The sequence below is a fragment of the Poecilia reticulata genome, linkage group LG20, assembly GCF_000633615.1.
Source record: "Poecilia reticulata strain Guanapo linkage group LG20, Guppy_female_1.0+MT, whole genome shotgun sequence".
Taxonomy (NCBI): Eukaryota; Metazoa; Chordata; class Actinopteri; order Cyprinodontiformes; family Poeciliidae; genus Poecilia; species Poecilia reticulata.
In genome coordinates, this window is record NC_024350.1 from 15923394 (window position 1) to 15940838 (window position 17445).

At 39.4% G+C, this 17445-nt stretch overlaps 2 protein-coding genes across 3 annotated transcripts in view; both read right to left on the reverse strand.

Moving 5' to 3' along the window:
- Positions 1–5271, reverse strand: part of gyg1b (glycogenin 1b) — a 16060-nt gene extending 10789 nt beyond the window's left edge. For both annotated transcript variants that reach the window (XM_008396172.1, XM_008396170.1), the window contains exons 1-4: positions 5163–5271; positions 3248–3383; positions 2969–3143; positions 2714–2876 (exon numbers count right to left, since the gene is read on the reverse strand). In XM_008396172.1, coding sequence (XP_008394394.1) covers positions 2714–2876; positions 2969–3143; positions 3248–3383; positions 5163–5169 — 481 coding nt within the window. In that variant the 5' untranslated portion in view covers positions 5170–5271. The remainder of the gene's footprint in view (positions 1–2713; positions 2877–2968; positions 3144–3247; positions 3384–5162) is intronic.
- A 1587-nt stretch (positions 5272–6858) lies between these two features.
- cpb1 (carboxypeptidase B1 (tissue)) lies at positions 6859–12515 on the reverse strand. The gene is made up of 11 exons (XM_008396169.2): positions 12423–12515; positions 11306–11381; positions 10926–11050; positions 10720–10819; positions 10526–10627; positions 10327–10431; positions 10111–10221; positions 9924–10014; positions 9114–9316; positions 7440–7524; positions 6859–7222 (listed from the first exon to the last, which is right to left on the reverse strand). The coding sequence occupies exons 1-11, from the start codon at positions 12485–12487 to the stop codon at positions 7035–7037; spliced, it is 1251 nt and encodes a 416-aa protein (XP_008394391.1). The 5' UTR covers positions 12488–12515; the 3' UTR covers positions 6859–7034.
- Positions 12516–17445: the final 4930 nt, after the last annotated feature.

A 17445-nucleotide genomic window follows, 5' to 3' on the forward strand; every position in this document is an offset into this window, starting at 1 on the left:
GTTTCTTTTGTTTTGATAGTTGTTTGTGTTAATAAACATTTACTTTATTTCACTTTAACCATGGTATGGTTTCATGTTTTTGTTATGACATTGAGCAAGTCGTAACACTGTTTGTATTCTATTGTGCTGTGTATCATGCATGCGATTATGTGTATGTATGTCCATCCATCCATCCATCCATCTTCTTTGGTTTATCCGGGGTCAGGTTGCGGGGGTAGCAGTCTGGGCCTCCAAGAAGAGAGGTCCAGTCTTTCCTCTCCCCAGCCACTTGTTCCATGTCCTCCGGGGGAATCCCAGGGCATTCCCAGGCCAGCCAAAAAACATAGTCCTCCAGCATGTCCTGGGTCTTCCCTGGGGCCTTCTCCTGGTGGGACATGAACAGCTCACCGTGGAGGTGTCCTGGTGGTATCCTAATCAGATGCCCGAACCACCTCAACTGGCTCCTCTCGACGTGAAGGAGCAGCGGCTCTACTCCGAGTCCCTCCTGGATATCTGAGCTTCTCATCCCATCTCTAAGGGAGTGCCCAGACACCATATGGGGAAAACTAATTTTGGCCGCTTGTATCCGTGACCTTGTTCTTTCGGTCATGACCCAAAGCTCGTGACCATAGATGAGGGTAGGAACGTAAATCAACCGGTAAATTGAGAGCTTCGCTTGCTTTTTAACTTAGCTCTCTCTTCACCATGACAGACCCGGTACAGCGCCCGCTTCACTGCAGATGCTGCAACAGTCCAGCTGTCGATCTCCCGCTCCACTAGGGCAACACCCCCCTTGACCAGGAGAAGGTACTCTATTCTTTTTCCGGCTCATTTGCATTTATTTATATAGCTATTATTTTTTTATTTTATTTATTGACATAATAAAAAAAGAACCTTCAACACATCGATCAACAGGTTTTGCATGTCATTTAACACATTCTCTCTCTCTTTTGGTTTTCTCATCCAGGGTATCGGACATACACAGACAAGCACACACAAATTGTACACATGCACAGCAAAGTATAGGCAGTAATGTTAGCTAGCTGGTTAGATAACTAGTGTTGGCCAACTTTGCAGAAGGCTAATATGTCTATTTATGACAAGAACACTGTCATAGTACAAACATTTGTAAGGTAAAAAAAATAAAGATAATACTTATATCTAAGAGTTTTTGCTTTGTAAAATATTATTCAGAGGCGACACTTAGGACTTAGTGAGTTTGGTTCACAAAAAACATTTTCCTGACAGTCACAGTTGGTGAGAAACAAAGATTCTCAATAAATTCCATAGGAAATAAATGAATGCGGGTCATTTTGGAAGGATGGGGTAGCAATATGAAACATGATATCGTATTTCTTAAAATGTTTAAAAGGTAAATTAAAATTTTGAATTGCATGATATCAATAACATGTTTGTTAAGGAATACCTGGAATATGAAGTGATGAAACTTTTCATTACAAAGATATTGCAAAAAGATGATCTCACTGGGTCCAAAAGGACCCACTTATGCATCAGTGGGTTAATGCAGAAATGTTCAGTCCATTTATCATTTAGTATGCGCTTAGCATCACTGGGAGTCCTGTTAATTGAGACAAGGTTTGCTTTGGTCAAATAGAATAAAGTTGCCTTGACAATATGTCAGAGATGTTAAAGTAATGCAGTTTTACATTTTACCCATTTGCCCACACATGAATACACATTTTAGTCTAGTTACACTAGACTAAAATCTCAGACCTGGAGTCCAAGTCAGTTCTTGAGGGTACAAGTCCAAGTAGTCAAAAATTGTAGTTTTGCAATTTGAGTACTACTGTCCAATATGCATATCACCTTCTATGCAGAATGCAAGTGCAAACTTGGAGAACATCTCTTGTTGAGACCGTTTCAGTTTAATCTCTGCAGTGTCCAGACTTAGAAATTCAGTAGATCAGGCAACATAGCGCTTTAATGCTATAAGTTTAATTGTGCCTACTTGGAGGGCCGTGCTCAAATGGCCAGTCTTGACTTGCAACCAAGCCATGCTGTCTGAATACATCATCATGATTGAGTGTAATCAACTCCAGTGTAAACCCTGTCAAAGATTTTCTGAAATCTCACAACAAAACTGATTTGTTTTTGGCTACCCAACCATGTCCAATATTTGAGATCTGGAGCAAATATCCAGAGTTTAATTGCACCATGCTTTTAACAGTCCAAATGCCAAGTGCCTCTGGGCAAGACAGGGCCTCTCAGATGCAACCTCCACTCCACCTCAAGTGAACACCCGAGAATAGCTCAGCGTTAGAAAGTCTGACAGGAGGCCTTGTGTCCAGAAACTAGGTGAGATAAAGACTCTACTTAGAGCTAAAGATAAACAAGCTTTACATCATGCACCTCAGAATTTACTTCCCAAATCAGGTTAATGCCAACGTGTTGAAGATGAGTGGGCTGAAAGGCAGGCAAATCAGGGACAAAGTCGTGTTTCCGTCTCCCTCCGTTTGGGATTTGCACTAATGAGATCATGGAATGCCTGAGCGACATGATTTCAGAAACTATTGCAGGTCCAGAACTTTCAAAACAACCCAACTGGGTCAATTACAGTTAAAGATGGTCACTTGTCCAGACAGCAAGTGTCTGGATACGCACGTGCCACGTTTAAAACTCCAGCAGGCAAGACTCATGTAAAATCTGTTAATCTAGGACTACTTGTTAAAATGCACAACAGTAGCAAAATCAGTAACGCTCCATTTTAGCTTACCATCAAAGCTGCCATGTTCTGTGCAATATTGAAGCAGTTTGCCATGAGTCTCTACAGAGGGCCGGAAAACAAACACACCAGAGTTGAAGCAGTCAGGCCAGCCAGGATCTGGAGCAGCTGACAATTCCTCTCTTTCAAAGAGCTCATCTATGTTTGACAGCACCTAAGATGCAGAATAAGTATAAGGCAAACATGTTTACACAAGTCTCCACAGCTTTTTGAAGCTTCTGCGGTTAAGTCAACATGCAAGCTCACCAGAGTGTCCGCATCCATGAAAACACATTTGGAGTAGTGTGTGAGGGTCCAGCAGTGGAGCTTTGTGAACGTGACACCCAGGTCAGGCCTCTTCATCATAGCCAAGTGAGCTGTGTCACCGCTGTCCAACACATCCACAACCTTCACCTCGTCAAAGATGTTCTTCAGCACGGACCTAATGAGTTAGAACTGAGTAATGCATCAATCATGCAAGCGGAACCCGAGGGCTGACAGGAATACCAACAGAAGAAAACAGACACTGGACTGAATTTTCCTTACTGGCAGGGGTTAGACAGCTGTGGGCCAACAAGTACAACCAATTTCTTGGATGTGTTATGGTTGCGAAGAGACTTGCCCAGAACCATGGCACCTCGAGCATAGCTGTCGTTGGTAGCCAGTGTCACAAAAGCCTGATCTGTGGGGTTTGAAACAAAAACACACACAAGTAATTCACCTTAAAACTAGGGCTGTGTAATAATATCGATTTTGCGATATATCAATAATTTCTTTCCTAGAAAAAAATCGATATTCATCCGCAAGTATCGTAACATCAAACGGTCACCTTGCTCACTCACTGCTTGCTTCGCCGGAATATGAGTATGATTAGGTCATCAGGTTTAGAGTGATTCCTTCAGATGTTGAGTGTCATGGTTAAAAAGGTATCAAACTATTCAGAGCAGGGTACTTGGTGCAACTTTATTTACTTTACAAATGCATGTGAGCTACAGTTTGTACTGTTTCAATTAAAAGAAACATGTTTTCTCTCCACTTCTTTGATTCATTTTGTCCAGCTGTCGACTTTAAGTCTGTGTCCATGTCCAACCACAGCCAGGTATTGTGTAATCAGTTTTCAGTTTTTAATCAGCTTTCAGTTAAATTAATTCAATCCAACTCTAACAGTCACAAAATGTCACCAAAATCACTGTCTCTCTAAAATCTTTCAGAAAATTGCAAAAGTGTATGAATTGTATCGTTTGCTGAATATCGCAATATATATCGTATTATGAGCAGAATATTGTGCATAGTATGGTAAGATTATTGTATCACTACAGCCCTACTTAAAACATACAAAAAGAAAACTGCAAGAATTTCAGTGAGTGATAGGATATACATTTGAAGGGGGGAAACTCATTGACCCCAAATTTAGATTATAGTAGCAACAATTTTAGATCAACTGGTATATTTTACCAGGTTGCATTACATTTAAGACTGAACTCAATTTAAGACATCAATATGACTGTACAAGTTTGACTTCTGTACAGTTAGAAGTAAACTGGTTGTTACATTTAAAACTATTTCTTGCAAATCATCATATGTTAGAGCTTAAAGAACAAAGGGGGAAAAAACTCACCTAGTTCAAAAGTAAAAAAAGTTTATATAACCAGTGTGGCACCAACACTGCATCACATTACAAGGGGGAAAAAATTGAAAACTACCTGCCAAGCCATGTCCTCAAACAAGGACTTGCTTGTTAAGAGAATTTATAAAAACTGGAATGATTTAATCACTGGATCTGGGATGATTTTGCAGCACTTGTGCATCATCCAACTGCAATCCCATAAGAACTATATGTTAGTCCCATGGTGCTATGCAACTTAATGTTCAACACCAAGTAGCGCACAGGCATGTAGTGTCTAAATCTGGGCCAGTTTGAGAACAATGGTTCCCATTAATTGTGCATGCCATGTCTCAGCACCACGCCTTTCACATCACACCCCCTTTTCAATGGGTAGAGGCAGTGATGTAGCCCCAATACATCTAGGGGAAAAAAAAAAAAAAGTCTTAATATTCCAGGTTGCGTTGTGTCTGACTGCATACAAAGCCCTTGAATATTTACAGCACGTGTGTTTATTAAAGTATTAAAATATACAAAATCGAATTCAACGGTTAAAAATATAAACAAATGCGATTTTAAAAGTTTATTTTAAGCGAACTGGTTTATTTCTCCCACTCATTAGGACCAGATTAGATCATTAAATGCTTGTCGTGGAAGGCGTGCGATTTAAACACAATTCACTCCTCGCAAGTCACTTCATTGTTTTACACCAGGATACAGTAACCAACTAAAAATTAAACCACTGGTTTGCGACACAAACTTTCCAGCAAACATGCCTGCGCGTGACGTGAGTGTCACTTTTAACAACTGCAGCGGCTGGTTCGTCAACACCGTTAGAAGTGTTAAAATGTTACATACCTGCCATGGCTGAGAGGAGTAGTCGAAGCTACTGCTGGGGTAGCTCAGGCTCAAAGACCACAGCTCTGCGTGGAAAAAGAAGGGCTGACTAAACAGACAGAGGTGAATTTATACCACGGAGACAGCCAGGTCACGTGGTGCCGTCTCCGCACACCCACCTGCTGCCGATATGATCCTTCACAGCCTCTACAGTTCAGGGGTGTCAACCGATCCAGATTCATATATTCACAGCTTAAAAGCACCAGATACTTTTGAGGACTCTGCACATATATGTTCCACTTTTAAAATCAATATATTTTTAAAATGTTTAGAAATGTCATACGTGGAAGCATGATTTTTCTCCTTAAGGTAATCCCTAAGCATCACTGAAGTAAGAAACTGTGTCATCTTTACTAAATTTACTACTTTTAATTCAGGCTCCCACAAAAAGAAAATCTTTGTCGCCATCTTGTGGTTAAAAAACATACACCGCCGTAAAGCATTTTCAGTTGAGGCGAATTTTTAATGGTTTCTACAGACCTCTTTATAGAGAAACCTTTACAGTTTGGCTTAGCTGACAAACGGCCCATGGTTGGTGCGACATTATGATCCATTAAAAGTCAGAATCCTTTCATCTGCAGAAATACTATGATGACTCGACAATTATCGGGTGTTGGAGGGGAAAAAGAGACTGAACAGCAATGTTGTAGAAAGGACAGAACAGACTTTATTTCTTGAGAAATGTAGGTCCTTCAGTGTTTGCAGCAAAACATGGCACATATTCAATAAGTCAATGTGGAGAGAGGAAAATCTGATCTGCAGACATCTGTTGCAGCATCAGAGCAGGAACAAGCAGACAAGGAAGGCTTTTCTCCTTCGTTCTCAGCCCTTTTTTGAGTGGATTGTCCATGAAGTTAAAAACATTGTGGAAAACTCTGAGCATCACATCTCAGTAACTCAGCAAAAATAATCATTTCAGTTGGATGCTTGATTCATTTAGAGGCTGAATAAAGAATTACTGGACCTAAATGAATTATTCGTATGAGTAAATTAACATTACCCTGAATGCACTATTGTCAGAGACTATGTATTCTGTTAAGACTCCTTACATACATATCTTTATTTAGTTGTGAAGTATATCAATGAAACATTTTGTACGCATTTTATTATTTTGGCCTGTTGTGTGACTTCTTTAGTGCCTGCAACTGTTATACTTAATAGGACGAAGTCCTTCTCTAGTGCCCTTTTAATGCTGGCTGGTCAATTTCAGAAAACTCAGGTTTGTTATCTGTTTTCTTCTTGAACAGTGGATGTGTTGCGTTATGTGTTGGCGATTCTATTGTGTTTTTTTTTTTTATATATAAATAAATATGCTCCAAATCGATTTCCCAATAGGGGTGATAAAATTACCATTGACCATTGGTTATGTTCAGGCAGATGCTTGGCAGAGCAGAGACGCTGCCACAGAGAGCTCTGCGTTTGTCACCTACTGTGCTGCTGGACTGAAAACCTCAAGAACAGATAAACATCGTCTATTGGAACAAGGCCATCTGAATAAGACGGTTTGAATCTAAAAAATAACACAAAACATGATAGTTTTTCTGATGTGCCAATATTACACACACTACAATTTATTGAGTTGTTCTGTTGTTTATATCTTTCAACATTGAAAAGGGCTTAGGATAAATATATATATATAAAAAATTGATTCAGCATGTTAGGATGGATCATTGATTTTATTGTTTGCACTCATCTCGACATTCTGTCAAATGCAGTGAGAAAACATGGAGGGAGATGGCCGTTTCCATGGAAACAGGGCAGAAAATTGGTTAGAGGTTGTAAGGGCTGCTGTAGTGAAGCTACAGGGGGCAGGGGTCCTGGCTACCGCACTTTTTAATAGAGGTTCTTCTGCACGTGGGCGGCGATGTACTTGACGGCCAGCATGGTCTCCTCACATGTGGGCTTGATCTGAGACTCGGGCAGCAGGAAGCCATAATAACCAGTGTCGCGCAGCTCAAAGGTGTAGGAATATTTTACTCCCAGGTCATAGGCCCAGTCGTCAGAGCCTCCGGCAGCGGGGTCTGAGGGTAAATAAAGAGTGGGAAAGTTACACAGCGCAACATACGCTGATGTAAAGTGATAGGTAGTCATTTGTTGTCTCTGGAAGGTCCCTCCTCTTAGATGACATACAGGCTTACTGACCAAGTCATCATGCAGATTGTCTGAGGTGTAAACTATTTATCAAATACTCCACTTCCCTCAAAGACCAATAAATATTTGTTGGCTGTATATACTCACAGATAGTGGCAGCTCCTGGTCCGCTGGTGTAACGGGTACCATACAGGCTAGTCAGAGCAGCACTGGCTCCTTCAGCAACCTTCAACTATAGAGATAGGAATAAAAGGCAAAGAGTGTTTTTTAAAAGAGCTGGTCATAAAAGACAAAAATTTATATCTACAATTGCTAAAAACTGGGAAACCCTGTAGGTTTTTCTAATCGTGTTTGAATTTAAGAATCCTTAATGTCAATTTTCATAGAAAGAATATTGCAAAACTCAGCCAGAACACCTTTCAAAATGTAAAAAAAGAAGAAAATAATAAATAAATAAATCAGGACACCTCCTCATTTATTCACGTCTACAACAAAATCAAACATCACCTTAGAGAGGGAACTGGTTAGAACACCACTGAGGTTTTCCTTGTTTAATTCTCAGACATTTGGTTTGGTTGTTGAAGAACATAATGGTAAGCTTAAAATATCTTTCTGAGGCCTTCAGAAAGATTATTGCGGCAGCTTTTGTCTGGTAGCAGATTTAAGGAGGCCCCAAAATATTTTTAATTACTTATTCCACCATCCAGAAAATAGTCAGGACTTTCAAAGCAATTTCTAAGACACCCAGTCTGAGTAGCTAGTGGATGCTAACAGAAGCACTAGCATGACAATACCTTCAGCAGGCTCTTGCTATTGTCGATATAAAAATCTAGATTGTGATCTTGATATTAATATGGGATTACTTGAAATTGGCTTTTCATGCATGAAACCCCTCAAACATCTCATAATGTTTTTCCAGAGATGGATACAAAAGATTGTCATGACAATTTAAACATCTTAATGAAAAGAACTTGATATGTTTAATGGAGGTGTCTTAATCTTTTTCTATGACTGCGTCTGTTTATAGTGTGATACATCTGCTCATATGGTTTCTTGGCATCTGACAGCACGTGAATGCATTTGAAACACAGGATTTTCCTTCATTTTGCTGACGTGAACCACCATAAGTTACCTCTTACAATTGGGGAATTTTGTCTTCCTTGAACAAGATCCAAACAGCAATTCCCCTTTAAAATACACAGCTTTACCCCCTTGTTGCATCCATACATCCTCTGCACTTGTTTAAACAAAAACATTTTTTGCAATGTTTCTCTGAAAAACTGCAAAAAAAAAGCTTAAGTGAGTTGCTTGACGGAAATGAAACCCCCTCAGAGAAATACATGAGCAGGAAATGATATTTCCAAGGGAACACATGAGTTATGGTGGATCCCCGGAGCTCTTTTGTTCGGTAAAGTGTCTGCGGAAAGCCTAAATCACAAGTGAGCAACAGAGGGGGCAGAGCTGGAGAGCAGTGGTGTGAGCTCTAACTGTGCAGCCCCTGGATGCCCCGGTGAGAGGTGAAAGAGCCATGAGAATGAGGCATGTGAGTGGGGAGTAAATGGTTTTCAGCAGCTAAATGTGGCCTGTAGATAAGAGTCACACTGTGATGGCGCTGGGTTGAGTTCACAGTTAAGCTTTTCCGAAACACATTAGGAGACATTACGAGAAGTTGTATCCACTCAGGTTTTGCCGTGTCTACTTCTCTTGAAAATGTTTTTTTTTTTCATATATATTTCATGGATTGTTTTATTCCTAAAAATCAGACTCTTCCACACATCACCCCACGATTAAGAGTGCAACGTTTAGTCTCCACGGACTCACCAGCTCACTGTGGTCTGCAGCCAAGCCATAGGTGTAGGAGTAAGGGAAGAGGAGCAGCTGGGAGTATGAGTGAATGGTGAGGTAGGCCTTGATGGTGGACTTGTTGTTGCGGATGAAGTTGGCGACATTCTTTGATTCGATCTCTGACTCAGGGGTGCTGCCGCAGAAGGTTTCACTGCAAGGGTTGCTGGAAGCGCCAATGGCTGAGAAAAACAGAGGAAAGCCTTCAATTATGACATCAAAAGAGTTTATTTAAAATGTCACATTTTCAAACACTGAAAAAAAAGACCTTTTTTCTCCTCACTTGCTACCACTAAACTAGACTATACTGTTCAAGTTTTAGGTTAGGTAGGATTGTAATACTTTTGGTCATAGCAGACCTACGGCAAGAAATATTTAGTCTAATTGACAGCTAGTAAAATAAATGTACATTTTTATACTAGTATGTAAGTGTCTAATTTCTGATACTTTCTGTCATGATTTTGTTTTATCTTTACTCTTTTTGGCATCAACCTATAGTTTGTTTGATTTAGTTTATCGCATAAGATTTAAGTTTGTTCTCTTTCAAAAGCAGTCATTAGCTCAGCTTGTGTGCAATTGGATGAGAAATAACATAAAAAGCAGAGATGTGGTCTCTTTTGTAGCATGCACATTTATAGAAGTTTTGTGTCTGTCAGACACGTCAAAACTCTGGATACTGCAGCATCTGTTGCAAAGATTTGAACATTTTCTTCACTTATTTATTTCTTTTAGATGTGAAATAAACTTGCTAGATTTTCCATTAAGATTCAACTCCATTTTTGCACTTACTGCACCAGCCAGCGTCAAAGTTCCTGTTGGGATCAGTTCCCATGCAAGATGAGCCAGAGTTCCTGGAACGAGTCTTTCTCCACATCCTGTCCTGTTATTCCCAAGAAGATAGAAGCACATCCGAAAACTAACACCAGGCTTAATTTATGTTTGACTGAAACGTGAGGTTTTATATCCCAAAACTTACGTTCGTGTGAGTGAACACGTAGCCATCGATGTTAAAGACGGGCAGAACATAGACATCCATGTCGTTGAGCAGGCTGGTCATGGCAGAATCACTGCCGTAGGTAGTGACGGCCTGAGGATTTTTTGAGGAAAAAAAAAAGGGAAAAGAAACAGTTTAATCAGACAACGTTCATACAGAAAATAATGTTTGTAACCTACGTGTCGGTTTCTTACTTACCTCATTGACAAACCACTGACAGAAAGCAGGAGAAATCCACTCTCTAGCATGGATGCCACAGTCAATGAAGATAGCGGGTTTAGGTGAGGCGGATGACTTGCCAACCTGTGGTTGTTTGATTAGATTAAGACATTGAACAGTAAAGTAAAATTCATGGACAGGTGGGAGCATTTGCTCTTTCTGGGTGAAGCCGACATACCTTGAGGAGAACCATTGAACGTCCCTCATAAGTGTTTCCAATGATCTGCTTGCTCAGCAGGGAGGGGTTGGAGGAGCTGATGGTGTCGGCCCATGCCTCAATCTGAAACAAACAAGACAAATACATAAATGAAGTCTGAAGTAAAACCAGAGGCTGGTGTTATTTTCGTGATGGATGTCGTTTTCCTCTCGTACTTCACTCCAGGTGTTGTACTTGGTGTAGCTGTGAGCTCTGGGAGAGGCACCGCTGTCAGCCTGGCCGTCGACAGCAGACTGAAAGTCATCGATGAGAATCCTGAGCAGCGATGATAGAACAGTGTAAGTAGAATCATAAAAATGATGTTTTCAAAACTACACGTACAGAAATGTGCACTTACGTAAAAACGTTATCAGTGACTTACTCATGTGCAACGCCACCCTGCTCCAACGTGATGTACACCATGTCGAGGTACCTGGCAGGCACGTGGATGTCCACACTGATGTCGATAGTCACCAGATCCTCACTGTCGGGGCTCCAGAAGTCGAGCTGCAGGTGGCAGCAGAGTCCATCGTTTGTCAATTGAAATGTTCAACCACAAGCTCCTTAAAAAAGCTTTTAATATCGACTAAAACAGTAATGTCAATGTACATTTTTGTTTTAAACAAAAAAGCACTTTGAAGTATATCTACACAGGCTTTAAAATTATTGGTCGTGTGTCACTTTTTTTCACTTGTCAGCATCAACAAATCTGAAGCCTTGCAATAGAACAGCAGTGTAGAGTGAGTGGCTATGGTGGTAGACCTCAATGCTCTTAGCCAGATCCTTAATGAGGGTCACGTGCGCATCCAGGGTCGGCTTCAGTCGGAAGACTTTGTCTCTGAGAAAGAACAAAGAAAGCGATTTAAATAAAGAAAACATCATGGACAGTTGTCGTTAGTTTCTTTTGTGTACTCGTGTAAAAAGATGCTAAAGTAAAGCTGAGCAATCTTCACTATTTTCAGTAGAACGGGATAAAGAAATTGAAACACATTGTGTGTTTGTGACAAGTTTCAATTAATTAAGTGTACAAAGTACAATCAGGGGCTTTTTACAGTATATTTTCTAATTATTATTGATGGTTGAAAAATTCAATGCTCCATATGAAATTACAAAACAAATACCAGAGAAGTTTTTTGCTATTCCTTTCTTCTAAAAAAAAGCACTAAACACACAATCACTACCCCAACAAAGCCAATTCTACGAAAACTGATGTTTTTTAGTATGAAACTTTATGAGTTAACTATACGTACCAAGTACCAATGTAATTGACTTACTGAAATGTTGGACCTACTAAGTAAATTAGGTTAGCAACTTGTATTATTATGGCATCGGTATATCATAGATTCGTCCTGTTAAGTTTTAATTAAACCATGTATTTTAGACTTTAAGACCTGAAATACATTGAAATAGACATTTTACTTACCTTGACTTACTTCCCTAGATAGTGAGCCATATTTCTATATCAAAATATTCCACTGACAAACGCAATCCCAAACACTCTTCAAATAGAAACAACTGAGTATATGGCAAAAATCAGATAATAAAATGTAAAAAATTATCAGTGTATAAATGGAGAAATACTGTTTAAGACTGAATATTGCAGTAACACCTGGCTACACGAGGAAAAGAAATATTAAGAGAAATGTGTTTCAAAACGTTTGTGTGGTGCCGAACGTTAATGTGAGAACGCAGACAGATTGCAGACTTAGACCTGATTCTCACGGCTTCCTTGCTAACACACTGTAAATTTAACTCTACAATGCTTTACCTCACAGCAATGACAAAAGCGCAGAGGCATAACTGGCACGACCACTTCTGGCATTCATCTAAAATTCACAGCAAAGCGTTTGCGTCTACTTTGATAAAATGAAAACTTTACCCCTCAAAGCGAGTGACTTCAGCCACGGCGACAGCCACAAATCCGAAAAACAACAAGAGCTTCATGTTGGCAATGAAGCTGACCCTACCTACAGACGGCACTTATAGCCTTCAGCCCTTCACCCATCCACCAATCCAAATGCAAGATGCGTCCCTATCATACATCCTCCCTGAAAGTTCCCATACTGCGTGCACCTGTTGACTTATTTTTGCCAATTCCCCTAGTAAATGATTAATAGTTCTTTATGGAAACTTCAACCAAGGTCACTTGACATATTCTACTCCAAATAGCAACAATATCTTAATTTCATGCTATTTATAGTTGCTTCAGTATTGTAAGCACTGAGTAATCAATGGTGTCTGTTTCCAGGAAATGTAAAATATGAATATAGCACTTAGGTCTTGGAAAATCCACTTCTGAGGAATTAAACAAAAGAAATTGTAATTATATTTAAATATGGAGAATGTATATGGACTTTTCATTTTTGAATATGTTGATGGCAAATTTAGAAAAAAAAAAGCAACCTTTTAACAAGAAGAGCAAGACTTGTCAATACCACATAATACACAGTCTTAGTCAATCAGACATCATGGATAAAATTACACTAAAAATGCAACAGATCTCCATTTTTTTGTGCAGCTGCTGACAGAACATGCAGGAATAGATCACAAAACTTGGTCCCTGTTGTAAATTACACCAATATACACACCAAACGAGACATGTGGCTTTGAGGAAGCTCCTAACTCTGCGATATGTCTGTGTAAGTCTACTCCAGGATGTTAGAACATTTGGAGATTGTCCTCCTGTGTGTTGATGGCTGTCTCTTCGTTTTGTCTGAGTTGGTTCTGTGGTGGATACGTGACCTACCAATGGAATTAGACACCATTTAAAAGACAAAAATAAAAGAATGAACATCCACAGCTAAATAACTAACGTAGAACAGCAGTTCATTAAAGCTGCAGTATGTAATTGACATATTTGTTAAAACTGTCACTATGTTGTATCAGTACAGTATGAGACAGATCATTTGGAAAAAAAAAAAATCTGGTTCCTCTGCCTTCTCCTATTGCTCTCAGTGCTAACCAGAAACAATCAATAGTAGCCAGGAGAAGGATCTTGGCAATGTCAATCATGCTTATGTATGCACTGCTGATGTTCCTCTTAACCAAAGGAGGTGTTTCTGTCACAATTAAGCCTGATAATATTCTAATAAACCCAAAGTTATTTATACTCCAGGCAGATTTAGGCTTAATGTAATATTTTAAGTTAGCCAATATGTTTTTCCTAACATGCAGTAATATCAAATATTTTGGAGTAACCCAGCCAGAAATGCAACTTGATTCCGACAGTGTTGGTGGTTGTCTCTAGAGGTCATTGAGCGAGAGGCTTGGTATACCCTGAACAGGTCACCACACTCAATATACAGAGACCAGTTGACCTATTGTTTATTTTTGGACTGTGAGAGGAAACAGGTAGAATATGGAAACTTTACACAGAAAGATAACAGGCCAGGATATGAACCCAGGATCTTCAAAGTGTTGTATTGTATTGCACATACAACACAGTTGTAATGTATGTGCATAATGTCAAATCTTTGAGTAGCAAATGTAAGTCTTTGTAAATCAACAAAAATAAAAATAATCATGAAAATAAAATACATTCAACAATTGAATGAATAAAATAAAATCAATGATTAAATGTCAATATGAAGAATTCACATACCTGTCATAGCCGGAGAAAAAGTCAAAGTCGCCGCTGCTTTAGCTTAGAGCTGGAGAAGGGCTGACTGTAGAAACAAATAGGAGTTTACACCACTGGGACAGCCGGATCACATGATGCTTTCTGCTTTCATCCCCTGCTGCCAATATGGCTCCTCAGACCTTCTGCTAATACCAGCAGTAACATTTGATTCTGCAATACAGATTTAATAAAGCCAGGAGCAAGATTGCTCGGCTAAAATCTTCTGTTGCCATCTTGTGGGCAAAAACAAATGCAACAGCATAACAGTTGATGTAGCTTTGACAGATGGCTCTTAGAAGTAAGATAAAAGTACTAATATCTTATAAACTGAGTTGTAGCAAACAAATGCATGCAATTGTGGTTATTTTACAGCACAGCTGACAAAAATACAAAGACTCGCTAAAAACGTAGAATATTTCATTTTGTTAAAATAGATCAACATAGATCACATTAATGCCAGCGTGATTTGTGGCAGTGTATGTGAACTCCCTACAGATCACTGGCTCATTTTCCAGACTGAGGCAGATGCTTCACAGGGCAGAGATGCTGCCAAAACGGTGCTTTATGGTTGTCACCTACTGTGCTGCTGGACTAAGAGCCTTAAAGACAAACACCCCCAGGCATCAGACCTCCACCACTGGAATGGCTCCATCTGTGTTAGGTGTGATTTGGCAGAAAACAATTGTCAGTTGGAAGGGTGGGAATACTTTTATCTGGGACACATCGGGACAGGACAGGATGACTGCGTCACCTTCTGATGCTGAGAAGATCTACTATTTCACAACACAGCTACTAGTTGTACTCTGAGACAGCAGTTAAGGTGGCAAGGCAGCAATGTAACATAGCTGATATCATTAACTGCTGAACCACCAACAATTGTATTTATATCCATCACACACACACGCGCATACACACATTAGGACTTTGTATTGACTTCCATTCATTTTAGTAACTGTATTTATGCTCAACCTAGACATTTTCCCTAACCCTATCCGTTACTACTATGTTCCTAACCCTAACTTTAACCAAAGCCTAATTCAAACCATACCTAAAAACCCTTAGCCTACAGAAGGGGGCTCCACTGTATTACCACCAGTTTTTCATCCTCATTTTTTCAGCAAAATTATGAAACCAAAACAGAACAAACGAAAAAGGAAACGGTAGACTTCTGTGAGTTGCTGGAAGGAAATTAACCTCCAGCCCCTCTAGAGAAAGGCATGGGCAGGAAATTATATTTCCTAGGGAACACATGAGTTATGTAGAATCCCTGGAGCTCTTTTGTTTGGTAAAGTATCGGCGGAGAGCCTAAATCACAAGCGAGCAACAGAGGGGGCAGAGCCGCGCAATGAGGTTCAGTCAGTGTGAGAGCTGGAGAGCAGGGGTGTGATCTCTAACTGTGCACCCCTCGGACGCCCCGGTGAGAGGTGAAAGAGCCATGAGAATGAGGCATGTGAGTGGGGAGTAAATGGTTTTCTGCAGCTAAATGTGGCCTGTAGATAAGACTCACACAGTGATGGGGTGAGTTCATGGTTAAGCTTTCAGAAACGCATTAGACGACATTACCAGAAGTTTTTATGCACTCGTAACCTGCGAGCGCTGTTTCGCTCTTGAAAGCTTGACTCACTGATGTTATGTGAATTTTGCTGCTTATAGCACTCCTATCTTGGTAAAATGAATGGGACCTTTTCAATTCCAGGGTTTTGCAAATCATGAATGTTAATGATCTGATTTTTGCCCTTAGCATGAAAATGATTTGATATAAATAACTTGAAGTGGTCTTTTTCTGTATCACTTTAACAATAATTGTTTTTACATAATGAATGAATAGATGGCAGGACCCAGATTTACACAAGTTGTATTCAAGTGACTCTTGAATACTTCCAATTTAACTCTTGAAAACTGCCAAATGACTAGTGTCCAGGTCTAGCAACATATTTTAAAGATGCTAGTTTGTTTTCTTCATTCAATGTACTTTAGCTTCATCTGCCTTAAGAACAATGTTCTGATATTTCTTCAGATGTTCATTCACACTTTTGAAAACTAACATTATTTTAGGAGAGAAAGTGCTTATTCTTTTCAATCCATCCAAAAATGTCATTCTTGTTTTTCTTTATTTTGCATTTGTCCTGCTGCAAACTTAAACATTGAAAGATAACTGAGGGTAGAGTCTGCATTGGAATCTTATTTTTCAAAAACATAATCTAACCTTTGGGTGTTTTTGTGGAAACATCCATTCGTAGTAAGATTGGGAATGACATTGGCTAATGACCAGTTCGTTTTGATCAGTATTTTTCCTGTTAAATTCTGTGGAAGCATCAAAGATATACTTGGTTTGTTATTCACAGATTTGTAATTGTGATGATGTTGTTTAAAAAATTTTGACATTTTGAAAGCTGGGGTTTATTTTTGTACATTTGAGGTTAGACATAAATAGTTCAAAACTCACCCTCTAAATCACACACAGAAAATATTAGTAACTCTAGCGAAAGAACAATTCCTTATATCATGACTTCATAAGTGTTCTTTGAAATGTACAGTACATAAAGTTACACTCTGACTCATTCATGTTTATTTCAATGGTAAGTCTGTTACCTGCTGCTCTCTGGAGTAACCTCATTGGTTGGTGGAAGAGCAGCAGCTGAGTGTGGGAGTGATTGGAGATGAAGACTTTAATGACAGACTTGTTAGTGTGGATAAAAATCCACAACATTCATTGGTCAGAGATGTTTTCTTTGCAGGTGGAATGAAGCTGTGGTGCCTTTGAATCATTTGCTGATACGATTGGGTTTAGAAGAGGGAATGGAATTAGCTCATTCTTCTATCTGTAAAAAAATGGACCTATATGGGAATAAATATTATAAGGTACCTACATGTAATGTTACGATTGGAAGTAAAACTGGACTTATACTGAAACACCTCTTTAACTCGAGCTTTCACTTACAAACACTGTTCTTTTGCCTATAGTTGATCAGATAAGTGCTCCTTTATCGATCATCCCCTTTGCAATGATGAGTAGTTTGTAGATTAAATGTATGTATTCTTATTTTTTGATCTTTTAGGTAATAGCTACCAGGTACACAACATATTTATAGTTAATTTTATTCTTGTTTATTGGTTCATATGGATTAAGATTTAGATTATAAAACTTAATTTCTTATATAAACTACAACCAATTGACATTGATCTGTTATGATTCATGTCCTGTCCATGCTGTGTTAAGCACTCATTCAGTTCMCCTGCCACRCCTGATTGCTTACCTGTTCCACCTGGGCCTTGCCCTACT

Bases quoted from the DNA above. Each gene is read 5' to 3' on its own strand.
- cpb1 (XM_008396169.2), bottom strand. From the start codon at position 12,487: ATGAAGCTCTTGTTGTTTTTCGGATTTGTGGCTGTCGCCGTGGCTGAA. The intron at 10,628-10,719 runs GTACGAGAGGAA...TGTTTGTTTCAG, and splicing joins AGTACAACACCTGGAGTGAA to ATTGAGGCATGGGCCGACAC. The intron at 10,432-10,525 runs GTATGTCGGCTT...AAACAACCACAG, and splicing joins GTTCAATGGTTCTCCTCAAG to GTTGGCAAGTCATCCGCCTC.